The following is a 14,726-nucleotide window of genomic DNA, read 5'->3' as shown; positions in this document are numbered from 1 at the left end:
GGGTAAGCCCCCCAAGAGCCTAGATCTCCAATGATTACTGCTGTAAACTCTTAACAAAGTGCCAAAAACAACTACCTAAGAACTCTGAAAAGCAAACAAAAACACGTAGATTATGGAGGGGAGTCACCCATTGGGGGGAGTTTCCTGGTTCAGGGAATGTCCCTTCTCACAGCTGTGCACTGAAGGCAGTCCCCAGGTGCAGAGCAGTGCAGCAAAGGTGGCTAAAACTCTGAGAGAAACCTTGCCATCTTTCTGGCCAGGAGAACCAAAGCAGGGCTGAGTATGAGGAAGCTGTCCCAGAGAAGAAAGAGCTAAGGGAGGGAAAAGGAGATGCCCTAGTTATCTGTATACCTACGCAGGTCTCAGACTAACCCCTGAACCAAACACGCATAGGACAGACCCAAAGTAGCACAGCAAAGTTTTGAGAAATGAACTAAGGTTTGAACTACCATGCACAGGAAGGGTGGAAGGAGAGTAGTTAAAAAAAAAAGAAGAAGAAGAAGCTTGAACCCAAGGGGATTGACTGCCTGCAAACAAAAAACATCAATATTCTCCAGAGGACTACAGCAGAACCAAGGTCTATGCAACAGGACATTCAACATGTCCAGAATGCAATCCAAAGTCACTCAACTGACAAAGAACCATGAAAATGTGAAAAGACAACCAACAAATATCAATCCCGAGATTGACCACCAGATAGACCAGAGAGAGAATTATCAGAAAGAATTTGAAGCAGCTACTATAACAATTCCCATTGGAGGTAAAGGAAACAGTTATGAGATAAGTAGTAAGATAGAAGTTCTCAGAAGAGATATGAATGTTACATAAAAGAACTAAATGGAAATTCTGGAAAATAAAAATAAAATATTACAAATAAAAACTTCAATGGATGGACTGAAAAACAGAATGATGATGACAGAGGCAAGCGTCAGTAAACCTGAAGATGTTAACCAATCTAAAGAACAAAGAGGAAAAAGTATTAAAAAAAAAAAAAAGATCAGAGCTTCAGAAACCTGGGTGACAATAACAAAAAATTTAATGCATATAATTGGAGTTCCAAAAAAGAAAGAAGAGAGAATTGGGGCTAAAAAATATAATGGCTGAAAACTTCCCAAATTTGGCCAAATAGTTAAGTTTACAGATTTAAGAACTTCAATGAACACCAAATAGGATAAACAGAACTACATTATGATCAAACTGCTGAAAATCAAAGATATATTAAAAAATGTTGGAAGCAGCTAGAGAAAAACAACACAGGTGGAGAGAAATAACGAACTGTATGATACTAATTTCTCATAAGAAAACAGAGTCCAAAAGACAAAGGGGAACTATCTTTAAAGCAATGAAAGAAAAAAAAAATCAACCCTGAATTCTGTATCTAGCAAAAATATCCTTTAGGAAAGAAGGCAAAATAAAGGCATTTTTGATCATCGAAAATAGAAAAGTTGTTGCTACAAGATTTGCTCTACAAAAATGTTAAAGTCTTTCAAGCTTAAGAGGAAATAATATCAAAGGGAAACTTAGATCTTTAGGATTGAAGGAAGAGCATCAGAAATCAGAAATAATAAACCTCAGGATAAATTTGAAGGCTATTTTTTACTTCTTATTTAAAATATAGATGCCTACGTAAATACTGTAACACTGCCTGGTGAGGTTTTCAATGTGTGTGATGTATATGTACGCCTGTGTGCTAGTGTGCACATACAGTTGATATATATGTAACCAAAGAACGGCAGGGCTGGGGGCTGGAGACACCTATATGATTCCAAGGCCTCTACATTTTATTTGACTGTGGTACAATACTGACCAAGAGTAGACTATTAAAAGTTAGTTATGTATACTGAAGTCCTTAGTGCAACCATTTAAAAAAAACAAAGAAATACAGACCCCAAGTCAAGATAAATTAAAATGGAATACTAAAAAATACTAAAATATTCAACCATCTTTAAAACTTCTATCTTTTTATCACCTAGAAAAGTGATCGTCAAAGGTTTTTGTTCACACACTTCACACCAGTAAAAAGGTGAAATATGTAGCTTATGCATAATATATATTATATGAATGTGTAATATATATTTTGTATATATGTTATATATATAAAATACATGTACTACTATAAAACACCCACAAAATAGAAAGTACCAGGACTTCCCTGGTGGCGCAGTGGTTGAGAATCCACCTGCCAATGCAGGGGACACGGGTTCAGGCCGTGGTCTGGGAAGATCCCACATGCCACAAAGCAACTAAGCCCATGCGCCACAACTACTGAGCCTGCAAGCCACAACTACTGAGCCCTCATGCCACAACTACTGAAGCCTGCACACCTAGAGCCCATGCTCCTCAACAAAGAGAAGCCACCACAATGAGAAGCCTGCGCACCGCAACGAAGAGCAGCCCCTGCTTGCTGCAACTAGAGAAAGCCCGTGTGCAGCAACGAAGATCCAACGCAGCCAAAAATAAATAAATGGAAAAAAAGATAAAGTACCAAAATAAAAGATTAAAGGTAAACTTAAATAGACATTCTTGATATGTTTTCCCCAAATGGCAATGAATCATACTGCCCAATCCCTAGGGTATGGATAACCCACTTTAGAACCTCCTAATATGGAGTATTCTCCCCCAAAACACACATCTTTTTCCTTTGTCTTATTTTCTTAGCAAAGAGTATACACAGATGGATGACAAATATAAAACAATTTTGTGTCTGAACACGAGGTTAATTCTGTTGAGTTGCTTTCCTTCCCTGGTTGGTTTTATAACAGACTTACCAGATCCAGATTTTTCCAATCTCCACCCATGCTGTTTATCCCCTAAAATTTGACCTGAGTAACTTAGGACATCCATAAGCCAAAATTCCCAACCCAGGTAATAATCTTATCATGTATTTACAGCAAAACTTAAATACTGGATTGGTGGTTTTCCTTACAAATCACCCAGTTTTTCTAAAAGAAATTACATGACTTTAAATCTCTGAGCTCTACCCTGTACAATCCACTGGACGTTGGGGAAGCCTTGTAAACCAATCATCAAATTGGGAGTAGATTGATGGAAAATTTCACTTGGAGAACAGCCCCCAATATAATATCAGGTTTCATTTTCACAAATATGCACTTAGTTTGGAATGTTCCAAAACATCTTCTCAGAAGAACACAGGATAGTTTAAGAGCCCATAACCCAGCACTGGTACAAGTTTTATATCAGTCACCTCACACTTGTCTATTAAACTTCTCCCAGGTAAGATCATAGGAGAATATTCTGAGTGGATTGATTTGCCCAATTTATTTTCTTTTTTTTTTTTTTTTTTTCGCATTACACGGGCCTCTCACTGTTGTGGCCTCTCCCGCCGCGGGGCACAGGCTCCGGACGCGCAGGCTCAGCGGCCATGGCTCACGGGCCCAGCCGCTCTGCGGCATGTGGGATCCTCCCAGACTGGGGCACGAACCCACGTCCCCTGCATCGGTAGGCGGACTCTCAACAACTGCGCCACCAGGGAAGCCCATCCAATTTATTTTCTTATCTCAAATTTTGCCAACTCTGGGGATAGCCCCGATAGGATTTTTTGTTTATTCTTAAGAAGGAAGCTGTTACCCTCCCCTGATTTACTCTAATAAACAACAAAGAGTTAAGAAAAAATTTTTAACTAGCAATTATAAACCATTAATTTGTATATCAGCTTTTAAAACAATCCATACATACCCATATAAATACAGCAAAGGTCCAGATAAGCCAAGAATTGTGCTAGCAAGTTGGTTGAATGCATGTGTGTTAAATGAAGAGAGCTTCCTACAGCTATCTTTGGAGCTGTGGTTTCTAAGTAAAATTATGCAGCCTCTTTCATATTTTCATTATAAGAAACATTTCAAATAATTTGCAAGCCAAACATGAAATACTTCATTTTCGCCTGTTCAGGAAAAAGTCTTCATTCAGCTTTTGTGTCTTAGGGCACTAATTATTCTCCTTTGGTTTTAAACCTTTTATTCTCCTTCTAATACTCAGGGCAGACTAGTAAGTCAGAAGGAATGCTACCTGGTTCAGTGCTGGCATGAAAATACACAGTCAATAAATGTTCACCTGATTAATAAATAACATGTTCCATTTTGCTTCTGTTTATCCTTTTAACCTTACATGACCAGCAAAATTCTTTATCCAAAGTGACTTTTTGTTTGTTGAATGAAGAACGGTATAACTCTGGCATGATTCTGAACAAAGCTCTTAACTTAGCAAAAACCTTACTTGTCACTCCCCTTTGGCACACACCATGTTATGCAAAAATTATGCACAGATTCACAGGAAAGGTTAGCAGTTACTAATCAAACAGATCCAAGCTTCTGCTGCTCCAAAGAACAGAGGGAACAACAAGAGGTGTTTGCTAACTGTAACTAGGATATTTTCTCAATGAACATCAATTAAAGACATAAATGGCTCTTGTTCTGGTGGAGAAAGGTGACTGTTGTCAGATGAGAGTGACTTGAAAGCATTTGTCCCAAAGTTACTGAATGCCTATCACATCTCATTCACTGTACTAGGTGCTGGTCTTTGAAAAAGGATTCTGAGTAAGGACTTTTATTATTAAATATGAGTAGTACTAGATAATGTGCCAATATGTATACTTATCTATGCCCACACAGAGATGTTAAGTGTGTGACTCTAGTCTTGAAAATAAACTATCCCTACTTTTCAGGAATCAGTTATGACTCAGCTACCCAGAGAACTAATTCAAGCCTTAGGGGCTTAACTTTTCATCACCATTCTACCTCTAATTTGCTACTTCACTTTGAAAACAACAAAAAGTAGTAGTTCTTAACTATAGCTCAAATTCACTTGCAAGTTTTAAGACAGGGAGAGAGCCTTAATTTTACTCTATTAAAGAAATAATGACAAAATAACAAGATGCCTATACTAGAGGGCAAGAATCTTCAGGGAGAAATATTCTTCCTTGTACCCCTAAGATGCAAATCTGAGATAAAGATGGTAAGTATGCTCTGTCTTTAAATGCCCACTGCCTGTAGGTTAGATCATAAACTAGGAATAAAATGCAGAAAGGGAAAGGAATAAAGAATTCTACGTTGTTCCTTAAAAAACTAAAAACAGAGCTACCATATGGCCCTGCAATCCCACTCCTGGACATGTATCTGGAGAAAAACATGGTCCAAAAGGATACATGCACCCCAATGTTCATTGCAGCACTGTTTACAACAGCCAAGACATGGAAGCAACCTTAATGTCCATCGACAGAGGAATGGATAAAGAAGATGTGGTACATATATACAGTGGAATATTACTCAGCCATTAAAAAGAATGAAATAATGCCATTTGCAGCAACATGGATGGACCTAGAAATTGTCATACTGAGTGAAGTCAGACAGAGAAACAGAAATATAATACGATATCCCTTATATGCGGAATCGGAAAAGAAATGATACAAATGAACTTATTTACAAAACAGCAACAGACTCACAGACTTAAGAGAACTTATGGTTACCGGGGGCGGGGTGGTGGGAAGGGATAGTTAGGGAGTTTGGGATGACATGTACACACTGTTATATTTAAAATAAATAACCAACAAGGACCTACTGTATAGCACAGGGAACTCTGCTCAGTGTTATGTGGCAGCCTGGATGGGAGGGGAGTTTGGGGGAGAATGGATACACGGATATGTATGGCTGAGTCCCTTTGCTGTGCACCTGAAATTATCGCAACATTGATAATCGGCTATACTTAGATATAAAATAAAAAGTTAAAAAAAAAGATTTCTATGTTGGGAAAGCCTGCATTTGGGTGCTGCTGGAATACCCAGGTGGAGATATTCAATAGGCAGGTGGAAATATAGATCTGGAGTTCAGACAAGAGGCTCTGACAGATATTTAGAGAAAAAAGGATGAGACTGTGAAGTCTGAAAACTGTGGTGGGAGCTGGCAAAGGGCCAGTTCCCCCTGGAGACCCTATCACACCTGAGGGAGGAGGGATACTTCCCAAGTTCTTCTGAGCAGCTGACGCTCAGAAGCCTTGTAAGAGAACCAGGTTTTGATCATGAGGGGAAGGAAATCATTTTTTTAAAAGCTGACGATGTAGGGAAGTTGATTTACTGGAATGAGGGTTGTAAATAGCATAGAAAAGGGCTGGAGAGGGAGAGGAACAGAAGGAAAACGTCAACTTAAGGAAGAGCAGGAAAGCATTTTCCAAACAGAACGCAAGCACAGCATTCATCCCTTCTATTTCTTTCTCGTGCCCACACAATGTGGTTCTCAAATATGTTGACCAACCTTTCCACAAAGCAGCCTGAACCCATCATGGAGAAGAGCATAATGTCTCCTACGGCACTAAACAGAGCCCTGACATAGCATCCATATATCTACTCCGATGTGGCTGCTTGGTATAAAGACACTCAGGAATCATTCTTTGAGCCTGTACCCACCATGAAGCCCTAACTAAGCACTTAGATTATATTATAGCAAACCACAGTAACCAAGTTCTGCCTCAGGATTTATCATTCCTTATAGGCTATTGGTTAGAAATGAGTCGTAATCACCAGTGAGAAAGTTATACTATTGTAGCGAATGAATTCAAGATAAGATGAGAAGATATGATGGACTTGAAGTATTTCTGATGTTGTTTTGTGGCCAAAGGTTATACTTGCATTTCGTCTTTTTTCAGAGGTTGAACAGTGTGCTGTGATTGTTATTTTTTATTTACAACAGTGGAGGAAGACTATAATCGCTACCTAACAATATTTGGTAAGGAAAACACTGCCATACCTGCTTGAAATGGTCATTAGAACTATCAGTGGTAGAACTAGGAGCCTGAACTCTAGAGAAAGTGAGGCAAGCTACCCATGGTGTCTTAATACTTCAGGTGTCTCGGAAATCAAGTTCCTAAAACCTGACGCAACGCCATACATTTCTCAAGTACTGTAACCTACGTCTAAACTCCTTATCGTTTTGTTGCCATTTCAAATTTCTCAGATTCATGGCTCAGGTATTCAAAGCCACATAATGGCCTGAAGAACATGAGAGACAAGTATGAACTACTTGAAAATGCTCAGTCATGGCTCAGAAGAGTATGCACAGATACCAAGGGGGAAAAAGTCCTCCCTCTCAGGCTCTGCAATTCCTACAGCACGGAAGTCCTCAAACATTGAGCACAGGTCTTTGTTTTTTTCCTTTAGAACCTTTCTGACCTGTGTTGTTCTACTTTCTTGGTACATGCACCATAAAGATTAATGTAATTTTCAATAATCTTATGGTCTTATGAAAAAAACCCTAAGAATTGTAAATCACTAGTACTTTACGAGTAACAGTTGCTCTAAATTATTACTAAAAAAAGTGCAATCTTATCAGATGAAAATAACAGGAAGTATGTCACATATTAACTGTACATACAGTTAATAAGACAGGGAGGCAAGGCATTTTACCTTTTGCAAAATCACAATAAAAAATTATTAACAATTCCTAGTTGGGATGGAAAAGAGACAAACACGTAGTCTTACCAAAAAGCACAATTACTTAGCAATACAACGGCCAGCTACACTTTTTATCACAGTCCATTAATGGAAAATGCATCCTGAGAGGAACGTTTTCCTCAGGAACCACCTTACAACGGTTAACTTCATGCCTCATCAGAGACATCAAATAATGAACCGGTGTGACAAACAAAATGCCAAAATTATATTACTAATATTACATATTATAACATAGCCCTTTATAATCATAAAAAAGGTACAAACCATTTAAACAGACCTATGAAATAGATATCAATGTTTCATTCTTGTTGATAGTACAAAGTGACTCAAGGTATATAGATCATAACTCTAACAAAATAAAGATACCAAATCAATCTGAAAAGTATGCCTGCCATAGTAAACAACGAAGAGTTAATTAATGCGTGCCTTTTTAGAACCTTCCTGAAGATAATCTGAATGCCTGAATACCCAAAGAAGCAGCTAGCTATCCAAGGAAATATCACCTAATACCTTTGTTTTCACTAAATTTGAAAAGACACCTAGGGCTGTATTCTTGAATTATATTCCAAAGAGGAATCACTTTTTCTAATAAGAGGCCAGGGTCCCCTGACAGCAGGTCAGCCAGCATGGCACTGGCACCCTTTACCGGGAGGAGCGCTTAGGAGGTGTGAGGCAGGTGGAAACTGAAGCCACCAGAAGCTAACGCTCTAGCCAAGGTCACATTCCTTCCGGGGCATCCAGTCCCACATTCCAGTTTCACCTTCTTTCTGGGAGCATCACAATGCCTCAGGAAAAGAAAAAACAGTAGCTACAGTTCCTAAAATATTTCATTTCCAGGTCCATCATCAATACACCAATTAATATGTTATCCATACTTAAGAGCATTTTTGCTAAGCTAAAGTCCCTTTATCTTCTATGAGCCATGTAAAATCACCTCCCAAACTTTCTCACTAAAAAAAATAAAATAGGATGATAAGAGATATCACGCTGAGTTGCATAAAGCCTTTGGCTTACCTATGGTACTTGACTTTGTCGTGCAAGTTGGAGACATTCCCGTGAAGTAAGGGCAACTATATTTTTAAAGGACATGAATAAAAATATTATTCCTTATGACCTACCCCCTTTGAAGTTTATTAATTTCATATTTTAATAGAAAACAAGACGACAGTAAAAAGTACTAACTATTAGGTAGTCACCTATTACAGTACCTTGGCAGCTTTATTAACCTTGTCTTCGTTTTCTCTCTTATACACAAAAACCGAAGCCAGTTTGCCATCCTGCAATACAGCGGGGTAAACAGCAAGTCCAGAGGGTAAGGTGAACGGTGGTTCCTTCAGGGCATAGCTCTTCAAAGCGCTGTTCTCTGAGCCCATCCCTTAGGCCGTGACGCAGGGGTGCTGCAGCTCCTCAAAGCCAAGCAGACCTGAAAGAAAACATTTCCTAACATTGAGTCTCTATCTGAGACATGAGGCAGAGACAGCCGAGCACCCAGACCCAGGCACTCAAACCTACTAGTTCCTACAACCCTCATAAAGTAGGCCGTTTGACAACAGAAACAGTAAATGTTCAGCAAGTTACCTGCAATGCTTGTCAATTAACAACTTTCAGCTCTAGAGAAAATACACTTAACCAAACAGACACGCGCGGTTGCCGCTGCTCCCAACCCCCCACTGCGCACACGCAGAACCGTCGCAGTGGAAACGCGATCAAATACAGAGTAAGAGCTCTCCTGCTCCGTAAAGCCACTCATGTCCTGCCTCGCAGAGCAAAGTGCTGCAAAACTCGATCACTCAAAGATGATGAGCTTCTGCATGTCTAAAATAACCTACAATTCTAAGGAAAACAATACGAACTGGAGAATATTTCTAACAATGATGAAAAACATGTTAACAAATGGAGAGTGCATATAAACCAAGAAAACACTAAAACACCTGTGGACTAATGGGAAAGGAAACAGACTACTCATTGAACGCAAATGACAATAAACATCAGAAAAAGTACAATCCCGTTAACTGTCTTCAGAGTTAGGCTAAAGAGGGGAAAACGCAAAATTGCATAATCTCAAATGTTAAAAAGACAACCCACACGTACATGAGATTCCAGAAAATGCAAACTACTATATAATGACAGAAAATAGATCAGTGGTTGCCTGGGTTGAGGGCAGTTAGAGGGGCCACAGGAGAGGAAAGGATTACAAAGGAGTATAAGGAAACTTTGGGGAGAATGGATATATTCAGTATTTGGATTATGATTATAGTGATGAGTGATCTATAGCTATAGCTATCTATATATATACATACACATGCATACACACACACACACACACACACACACTAGAAAAAATATGTAAAGTATTAACAGAGGTTTGTTGTGGGCATCAGATCATGGATGATTCACATATATACACAAACATAGACATACATTTGCCTGCACCTCCCAAATCTTCCATAAAAGAGCATATCTTTCTTTACAACAGGGTTACAAACTCACATGATTACAAAAGACAATGCACAGCAGTGCAGCAGTATTGGTGGAACAGCAAAAGGCCTACTGTGTGCACAGGCACCTACTGACTGGGCTTGCACTCTGACGGGAGCCACCATCACAAGGTTCCAACCAGGACTGCCATTTCAGAGTTGGCAGGTCACACCATTTAACATAAAGAGCCACGAGCCTGAATAGTTATGTGGAAATTTCCTATTTTCCAACATTGGCTCAAATATTTTTAAACCTGTATAGGCCAGACAACACATCTGAAAAGTTCGTGGCAGTTTTCAGTTCTGGCTTTACCATTGTTTAAAAAATAAAAGATAAAAAGAGTTCTTACCAACTCTGGCAGTGTGGGAAACAAGTTGCTAGTTCTAAAAAACAGCCCAAAATTCTATGTGGATCTTTTAAAAAATTCAGTTTAAAATCTGTATCCTTTGGGTAAATATAAACCCAAGAATCATTATATACTGACCTTCTATTTGGATTTTTTTCCACTTTGGTGAAGTTCCATACAACGCTTACTAGGTTACCGGAGTATGTAATGCTGCTCAAAACAGATACCCCAAACAGAGAATTTCAAGGGCCTACAGACCCATATACTGTACCCTAAGAGGCACAAAAAAAAACTGTACCCTAAGAGGCACAAAAACAGTTGCTATCAACAGTGCTTTAAAAATGATAATTCAGCTAAATGGACTTACTGAAATGTAATACTGATAAACAGTAACACCTGGACTTCCAAAATACTATCTTTTTTTTGTTTTAAGGAGTAAAGGGGAAAACACCAAATCGTTTAACTTTGAAATTAAAAAGTCACAAAAAGTCACTGAATAAGGAACACAACATGTATAAGGGCTAAAACTACCTAAAATTGATGTGTTTTTTTTTTAAACCCAAGAATGTTTCTGAGGATAAGAACTAAGCTGGATTTGTAACAAATTCACTGAGTTCCTACCTACCAAGCAATTTCTCTTTCTTAAGAATGATAGAAGTAAAAAACCAAACAAACGAAAAACAGTATTAAAAAGTATCTCAACTACAGTTGACCCTTAAAAAACGCAGGGGTTAAGGCACCAACACCCTCTCAGTCAAAAATGTGAGTATAACTTTACAGTTGATCCTCCACACCTGCAGTTCCACATCTAAGGATTCAACCAACGCAGGGGATTCAACTAAATGCAGATCGTGAAGTACTGCAGTGCATACTTACTGAAAAAAATCTGCGTATAAATGGACGTGTTTGGTTCAAACCCATGTCGTTCAAGGGTCACCTGTGTACGTAACACTCACCTTTCTACTGGGACTACAAATAAAATTAGCATTTATGTAGGATCTTGGAGAACAACTACCATTAATTCCCCTATTCTGGAGATGGTGTGGTGCTTGCAGCAACCTCCCACTCCCACCCCAGTCGGGAGGGTCATGTTTACCACCTGCCTTCTTCTTGGGCACACATTATGGGTCAGGTGCCTACCCTGGGCCAAAGGGCAGTCAAATCACACATTGGTCATCTCTAGGACCCATGACCTGGATGAAGAGCTAAGCTGGACAATCACTGTCTGCCCCAGGAATCTGAATGAACGTGAGATATTTTTGTCTGTTAGCAGCACAGCTGAAGGTAAAAGGATGCCATAAGGTAGAGTCAGGGCTATGGCAAGCCAAAGCCATGTAAAAGCAGAAACCTGGCAAGTACAGAGGAAGCCAGCTGGCAGCAGGAGAAGGAAAAGCAAACACTGGGAGAGTAACTTAGATTTAGAGCGTCACATTACTACTCCACCTCCAGGCTACAAGAAGCCCAGCTTCAAATCCACTGCCTCACTGCCATCCTTACAATCATGGGTAGCCAGAGGCACACCTGAGGTAGCCTGAATGGGTCCATGTTCTTTGAAACCAACTGCCATTTCACAAGCAGGAGTTCTTTTTAACTCCTCTTGTCTGAAAAACCAGTCAGACTAAAGGAAGGCGCTAGAGAAGTGCTACTTCGAAAAGTGTATATCTGAAGCTAGTCTAACTTCCTTCTCTCTTAGCCACAAAATACAGCTTTCCAAAATCCACACATAAGGAATTGCTGCAAGAAAATAATCTTATTGGCAGAAAATCATGCCATTCACTTAGCTTTAATATTACTCTCCAAAGGAGATAAAATGGTCCCAAGAGTCAGGGGCAGGCCCTGGCTGAATGAATGGCAGTCAGCAGAGGTACAGCAATGGGCATTCAATGAACTTAGTCACTTCCAAATAGCAAAATACCTTTTGTGGGAATACTGGGCCTTACAACACCTATTAACCTTTCATTTAATATTCTGAATTCCACTATAAGATCATTAACAAATTAGGGTTATAAAAGCTTTAGGAAGAGGTTAAAACTGGCAGTTTTTCTTAGCAGTATGTATTTGGGTCTAAGACCCCAAGAAATGCCACTTAAAAATTGAAAGGAATGAACCCCTTCCTTGTGAGAACTCAAAAGACCGACATTTTATTGGTTTGAAAGCATGATTAATGTTGACAGAAGTCTACTGATACCATCCGTGCAACGCTTACAGAGTAGCTGGGTTATAGCCTATGTCCAGTGCAAACTTCATTAGGGGGGAAATAAAAAGATGTGCTGTTGACTGCAATCTGATGGTCTTAAAGCAGTAATTCTTAACTTCACAAAACTGTACCCTAAGAGGCACAAAAACAGTTGCTATCAACAGTGCTTTAAAAATGATAATTCAGCTAAATGGACTTACTGAAATGTAATACTGATAAACAGTAACACCTGGACTTCCAAAATACTATCTTTTTTTGTTTTAAGGAGTAAAGGGGAAAACACCAAATCGTTTAACTTTGAAATTAAAAAGTCACAAAAAGGCAGAAAAGGATATTTTAATATTAGCACGGGTATTTTGCAGAATTTACCATCTCCACTCTCTATAATAAAATGTGGGGTACACAGTTTCTGACTTGAATACGCATCATGGTCTTTAAAATGTTGTTCACCTATCTTCCTCCATCCTTTTGCTTCCTTGGGCAGCACATCAAGTTTCTGGGCCACCTGTGGGATTAAAAGCCCTCGTCTAGGTCACTGGGCAACTCATACACTAAACTAAGAAATCAGTGTCCTCTGGGGAACTCTCTCTTCCTCTCTTCTTTTCCAGCAAGTAATCGAGATGATCATTATCCTAGCTCCCTCAGCTTGGAAGTTCCGACGATAAGGGCTTGCACCGTGAGTTCAAAGGACACCCGGTATTGACTGGTATTTCGTTATCTAGTGATAACATGACTTCGGGCCCTTTAGTTTGATCTGTTTCACGTATATATTCCCTATATTGAACTCAGTCTGGCAATACATTATGAAGCGTTTGCGTACCGAAAGAACTAAGTATGATTTCTGCTAAGACATGGGATCTTATGTGGGTATGCACACGGGTCCTTAAAAAGAGCAGTAACAGGGATTCCAAAATTCAGGACCCAACTCTGAGTATTCACACGGCTTCCTACATACGATTTCCCCAGAACTGTTTCATCTTCATTCTAAACAAAATGCACTACCCAAAGACAGGAACCAGCTGGGCCTCTGGGGGCCTGGCACTGGTCTCGGATCGAGAATGAAGGCAGCAGCCCAGCGCGGGCGCAACCCCAGGCTCCCCGCGGCTCGGCCCCGCCGCACACACTCGCCCTCCCCGCGGCGAGGAGGACGGCCCGGGCGCGGGGGTTGGGGGCCAGCGGGGGTCCGACCGCGACTCCCTGGGGTCTCTGAGGGGCGGTGGCGGCGCTCCCGCTTAGCTAGCCCCTCACCTTCCACACCTGCCCGCGAGGCCGGGCTCCGCGGCTTCCTTCGACAGCTCCGGCCGCCAGCGCCGCCCCGAGCGGGGGTCGCCCGCGAAGCACAGGTTAACAGGGCGCCCCGCAAAAAGCTGAGGGAGACTGCGCGGAGGTGGGGAGCAGAGCTCAACCGGCAGCGACGCCACGCCGAGTTCGCCCCCGAGCGGGCCCCAAGCGCGGACCCGCGAGCGGGGCGCGCGTTCCCTACCCGCGCCCCCCCGGCGCCTCGCTCCCGGCCCGGCCCCCTCCCCACCGGCCCAGGCCCCCACTGACGGAGGACGCAGCGCGGGGCTCTCTGTTACCTGCGGGAGGGCGGCGGGGGAGGCGGCCGAGGAGCTTAGCTTCGGTCCCCTTTTCGCCCCCTGTTGACACCAACCACCCTCGCCTCCCCAGTGATACTCTGGCCACTACACCCACAATCTTCTGAGGTCCGGTCTCTCCGGCACCATAGAGACGGGTCCGGAAGCCGGACAGGATGCCAGCCTTCAGCCCTACAACGCCACCACTGGGGCGAAAGAACCCGGAACTGAGATGGGGCGGCCTCGCCGGTGATTCTCAGGCCGGTGCCATCTTGAGTATGGGCGGCGGTGCCGGCCCAGCGGTTCACTCTCTGTCCCCAGCCGCCTAGTTGGTCAGTGAAGATATCTCTTTTCTTGGGCTCTGAGTTGAACGTGCGAGTTTGCCTTGATTTTAATTTTCAGGCTTTTAACCGCACGGTCTTAACTGGATTTCCGCCCGAACCTAAAATGGCCGCCGGTCGCCTCTGACAAATAGAAAAGGGGCAGGACGGAGAATAGGAGTACTCTGGGAATTGGCGAGGACTTTTGGGAGCGTGACGTCGCTCACCCCGCAGCCCTGATTGGCTGCGCTGCATAGGCGGAAGTCGTACGAATCCGCTGCTGAAGCTGGCAGAGGTAGAAGTGATTCCAGCTGAACCCCTTTCAAATGGGGAATCTGAAGTTACGCTTAAA

General features: G+C 41.6%; 1 protein-coding gene across 2 annotated transcripts in view; it reads right to left on the bottom strand.

The window, feature by feature from the left end:
• The window catches only part of SCYL3 (SCY1 like pseudokinase 3), a 40,209-nt gene extending 25,703 nt beyond the window's left edge, over nucleotides 1–14,506 (bottom strand). For both annotated transcript variants that reach the window (XM_060091291.1, XM_060091292.1), the window contains exons 1-2: nucleotides 14,058–14,506; nucleotides 8,668–8,882 (exon numbers count right to left, since the gene is read on the bottom strand). In XM_060091291.1, coding sequence (XP_059947274.1) covers nucleotides 8,668–8,832 — 165 coding nt within the window. In that variant the 5' untranslated portion in view covers nucleotides 8,833–8,882; nucleotides 14,058–14,506. The remainder of the gene's footprint in view (nucleotides 1–8,667; nucleotides 8,883–14,057) is intronic.
• Between the last annotated feature and the right edge of the window lie 220 nt (nucleotides 14,507–14,726).

The sequence above is a fragment of the Mesoplodon densirostris genome, chromosome 2 (genome assembly GCF_025265405.1).
Source record: "Mesoplodon densirostris isolate mMesDen1 chromosome 2, mMesDen1 primary haplotype, whole genome shotgun sequence".
Lineage (NCBI taxonomy): Eukaryota > Metazoa > Chordata > Mammalia > Artiodactyla > Ziphiidae > Mesoplodon > Mesoplodon densirostris.
The sequence above is the reverse complement of the archived record's forward strand: the minus strand, read 5'-3'. Positions and strand labels throughout refer to the sequence as shown.